General features: G+C 37.7%; 1 protein-coding gene across 1 annotated transcript; it reads right to left on the reverse strand.

Annotated features, from left to right (window-relative positions):
• Positions 1-875: 875 nt before the first annotated feature.
• LOC137646346 (uncharacterized) lies at positions 876-2198 on the reverse strand. The gene is made up of 2 exons (XM_068379452.1): positions 1693-2198; positions 876-1320 (listed from the first exon to the last, which is right to left on the reverse strand). Exons 1-2 carry the CDS (start codon positions 2196-2198, stop codon positions 876-878), a joined length of 951 nt encoding a protein of 316 aa, XP_068235553.1.
• Between the last annotated feature and the right edge of the window lie 2882 nt (positions 2199-5080).

A 5080-nucleotide genomic window follows, 5' to 3' on the forward strand; every position in this document is an offset into this window, starting at 1 on the left:
AGACCAATGTCTATTTCTGGCATTATTTCAGGAATCAATTTTGCCACGTCGTGAAGATATGGCCAGCGTCGTAACAGTTCTGGACGGGGTATTTGATCATGGCTCACTGGAATTTCTTGTCTGGAATACGTTTTTGGAAGCAGTATACCATTCTGGCCGTTTATATCACTGACGACGAGATCCTGGACAAGGTAGCTTTGACTATGCTTTCCCCATGCATAGTTTTCAGACGCAGATTTGTTTGAACACCGGAAGCTTGCAAGTCATCTTTCAGTACTTCTGATAGGAAGCACCTGTGCTTCCTGGGTCATAGAGGGCGTAGGTGAGAACTTCTCGGTTGGTTCCCCTCTGCTTTATACGAACAGGTATTATTGCTTGAAGAACCATGGAGGAGTCATGAGAAATAACGTTGCTGGTAGCGGTATCTGGAGGGTTTTGGCTGGATTCCTCTGTACGGTTTTGAGAATATGAAGATCTGTCAGAGTAGTCCCGACCTCCAAGGTAGTTTGAAGCCATCTATATGCATGGCCGTAGGATGACCTTTGCCACATTTGTGACATTTTCGCTTGTTCATGCACCCCTTCGATGTATGATTCAGACCATAGCAACTGAAGCATCTACGCTGCTCTATAATAAACTTTCTTTTCTCTTCGAGAGATTTCTGCCTGAAATCTGCACAGTTATCCAGATCGTGATTTTGCTGCAGTAAAAAACAGGAGGGCGACCTAAAACCACGAGTTCTACTTTGGCTCTCATGATTAACTTGCATAGCAAATGCAGATTCTGTTGGTTTCCCTTTTGATGGTTTACTAGAATTCAGTTCTCTATGCATTGCTTCTTTCCCGAACACTGGGTCATTGACACACTCTGCTGCGTTAATAACAAACTGGACCAATGTCACCATAGCACGAAGACCTGTTCTCGAGGTGTCTGCGGTTTGTGGCTTTTTCGCGCAATTTATTCTGGAGATAACTTGGCAATTTCTGGACTACCACCTGCAGGTTCGGTGCATGATCAAGAACAGCCAGGTGAGTAAGTGTTTGCATGGCGCTGAAGCATTTTAGCAAGTAATGCGAATATCTTTTCAGACATTTCCCTTCGTCTGGTTTTATCGGCTTCCACTCGTTTAGTTGTTTCAAGTATGCCAGGGATACTTTATAAGGATCACCATACTCTTGTTGTAGCAACTGTCTTGCCCGACTATATCCTTCGTCTGCCTGCATGTATATACAGCTGCTGATGAGGTCCTTAGGTTCACCGTCTGTATGCTGTAGAAGGTAGTAAAGTCTGTCGCTGCTGCTGGCTGTTCTAGAGGAGATCCTGGTGTCAAACGCCAGTATGAAGTCACTGTATTCCAGAAGATCACCGGTAAACTTAGGAACTTGCGGGTGCAGGCAAAGCTAGAGCTGTGGCGATACCCACTTAATCTGCTGCTGTATGGTGTTAACTGGAGGTGAATTAGGCAGTGGAGTAGGGTGCACCAAAGTTACTGTTCACAGGTATATTTACAGGCGGATACGTATACTGTTCTAGATTTGGAAACGTTGATGACTTGGCATTCGAAGCGTTGACTGGAGTTGCAAGTGTGTTAGTAACAGTCTCTGAAGAATTTCTGGGAACAAATTCTTGTGCAGTGCTGGGATTTAGACTGGGTAAGCTGGCACTATTTTCCTGGGTGACAGGGAGTATAACCTGGTTAGCCTATTGCCACCCCTAGCCGTGTTAGCACCTTCACTCGCACAAATTCCAGGGGCAGCTACACTAGGTCCAGCAACCATAACATTCACGTCTTGATGGTTGGCTCGTTGCACAATAATGCTGGTATGTGTCTCATTGTCTTTGTTACCAACATTGTCGTCGCCAATGTCATTTTCGGTTTCTGCAAAAACACGTGCTTTTGCTCGAGTCTTGGCTATTTCGATATCCAATAGAATCTCTTCTGTCTTTGCCTCCTGTTCCTTTTTCTTTGTCACGAGTTCTTTTTCGGCAAGCAACTCGGCGAGACGTGCTTTGGCTCGCACCTTTTCGGACGTAGCCGATTTGCCAGAAGGAAGGGAAGAAGGCCGTTTGGAAGAACGTTTTGAACCAGATCGGCTTAAAAGACTCTCCAGGTCTTCTTCAAGTCGTTTTTCGTTATAAGCTATCCATTCACCAGTATGGTTTTCGGAATTGCAGAATGCTAATTTCCTTGGTCTCATATCTGGACAATTCCTGGTCCTCCTCCAATTCGTCTGAGATGTTATCCATGAGACAATTGAAGTTTTCTTTGTACTTATCGAAAGCTTAGTTATATTCTTCTAGACACATTTTCACCAAGTGCAGGGTGTCCGGATTTGACATGAGGCCTATGAGTTCGTTGCGTTTTTTCGTTACGTTGCCAAGTGATGATCTCAACTTATTTTTTAACGTTCGAAATATCAACTGTCGTACTCGAGTTTTCATCGGGAGCACTATTCTGAACAATCCCATCAGAGCCCCCCATCTTGTCTGTAGTTGTTTTATAACAGCAGTAATTCCACTTCTTAAGACTCACGTATAAGAGTTATTATAGAATTAACGCGTAAGTCGTTGATGGTAGTTTAACAATTTAATTGAACATGTTAATGCACTATTCTTCTATTGCTTAACGTGAATGATGGAGAAACACAATTTTGACACGCACATATAGTTTCTTTATTAGATCCATGACGTTAACATCGATATGGTTATATTGTTAGGAGTTTATACATGTAGACTTGACGTATGTAGCATAACTTGAAGTGATGTGAAGTGACGTGATGTGGTTCAATTAAATTGTGTTCCTATAACAAACGGTCCAAATATTCCTCAGTAAATACCAACTTTCGTTATATTCGTTCTGTATGAAATCACTTTTTAAACTGATAAGTTTTCTCATTTGTTTACCGGAAGACACTGTAGATACCATAAAGTTCACGTGACCGAGAACTATGCATAAATTAGCCAAAACAACCCAACACCAAGTAAACAATTCATATGGCCGAGCATAGACTCGAACCAGCAAACTACCACACAGCAAACCTTAACATTAACCATCGCGATAACTAGACAACAAACATTATTTACATTTAATCGTTGGGCATCAACAATATATATATATATATATATATATATATATATATATATAAATATACACATATATATAGCTGCTGTAATGAAACGACATGGCTTCAATGAAAATCATACTGCTTAGTTAAATTTTACGGTAGTGAATACATTTTGTGCCAAGGTGCAAAATTACCTTTTGTCATCTGTTTGACGCCCCATTACCCAAAAGTTAATATCTGAAGTTCAAGAATAATCTCTTCTGGTATTCATTATTCAATCCTTTCAATCCAAAGATATCTAAACACCAAAAATTAAGAGATTATAATCATAATAACTTCATTCAAGCTTTAATGCCTAATTAAAAGAATAAAATTTATTAAAGTAGTCTTCAATTTCATGTTATTTCTTCCTTTGATTTTTATGAAAAAAAAAAATGGGAATAAAAGAATAATGGATCTTATTCTTGAAGTGAATAGATGACCTGCTTGCTGAATATACGAATTATGATCAGCTGAAAAGAATTCAAATAATTGCATTATTTATCGGAGAGCATCGACCCGTTTATTTTAGTGTTATAATTTAGTAGCCAGCCTAATTTATACATTCACTCATATCGTAGTTTATTCCCTTCGCCAAAATCTCGAAAGATACGTACTCACCCATGTCTGTTTGTCTTTTTGTGAACAACTTGATTCAAAAACTGTTGGACATATTTGACCTAACTTGGTTTTCAACTTTGAAATAAGCCGAGAATGAATCTAATGTTTTTTTGTTTCATAATTAATCTATTCTCTTTTTTTTTATATTAGTTTGAGGGAGACTTTACACAAAAAACTACAGTCAAACTTGGTAAAACTGTTGGGTATGACTCAAGGAGGAATCTATAATATTTTGGATTAAGTAGATTAAACTACAAGTACGCAGCAATGTTTTTAAAATAATTGCTATATCCAGTAAAAAGCAAATATTTTTTTAGTTTATTTTTGTTTATGAACAATATTACGCAAACACTAATGAACTAATTTTTACGAAATTTGGAGGTTATGATCTAATGAGATATCGTTTATATTTTGAAGAAAATACCTAGGATTACAATTACGCTGTGGAGTTTAGAGCAAAATAAAATTGCACAACGTGGAAATAAATCGGTTCAATATGCTGGAACGAATACTAAAACTACGTACCTGGCGATGGATGGCATGATATTACGATGGTGCTGAATATTAGTCTTGCCTAAGCATTGGTATTCCTGCCTATAATTAATTATTTTTTCTATATAGCGAAAGCATTATCTTTCTTGCAGAATCTAATATAATCATTTATCATTTTATGATTTTCACATTATTTAAATATATAAAAAAACATTAAGCGATATAAACAAACAAAACTTACTCGTGTTTTGAGACACTCACATACACATACAATCATACGTTCGCGATAGCTAGCTTCTTCACGAATAACCTTCACAGTCCTCGAACTTTTCTTTATAGTTTTGCCACTAGAGTTGAGCTTACTGGAGTAAAAAAAAAAAAAAAAATTAAAAAAAATACTGAAAAGGTAAAATGTTATTCTGAAGCGGAAGGTCCAAGGAGGAGAGTAATCAAGCAATTATCCTATAATATCGAAGAATCAACGGGGGATTAGTTCAATTAGCAAAGGAGGGATAATACAGCGCAAATGGATAGGGGGAAATGCCCGAGTCGCGATGAATTGATGGTGTTATGGCGTCAAGTTAACAAATCTTGAATTGTTCCTGAAAGATAGTTTCATTTTATGGAAATTCTGGAGGGGTTAAACAAAGAGGATTTATTTGTGGCATGGACAATGATTCAGCGAATATATTTTTGTCCCAAGTTTATTTTGATAATGAAGAATATAGAAGTTGCATTTAAATATTTTCCATATCACTATCTGAAATGTTTAAAGAAACATCAGTGTATGACCTATGGTGAAAGAAAAAGTGCCGATGTTCCAAAAATAATCAAAGTTGCTCAGATAAGGAAAACGTTAAGAG

Source organism: Palaemon carinicauda, chromosome 9 (assembly GCF_036898095.1).
Source record: "Palaemon carinicauda isolate YSFRI2023 chromosome 9, ASM3689809v2, whole genome shotgun sequence".
Lineage (NCBI taxonomy): Eukaryota > Metazoa > Arthropoda > Malacostraca > Decapoda > Palaemonidae > Palaemon > Palaemon carinicauda.

Coding starts and splice junctions, on each gene's coding strand:
- LOC137646346 (XM_068379452.1), bottom strand. CDS start 2,198: ATGAGACCAAGGAAATTAGCATTCTGCAATTCCGAAAACCATACTGGT. Junction 1,321..1,692: donor GGTGGCAATAGGCTAACCAG/GTTATACTCCCT, acceptor GTTTGACACCAG/GATCTCCTCTAGAACAGCCA.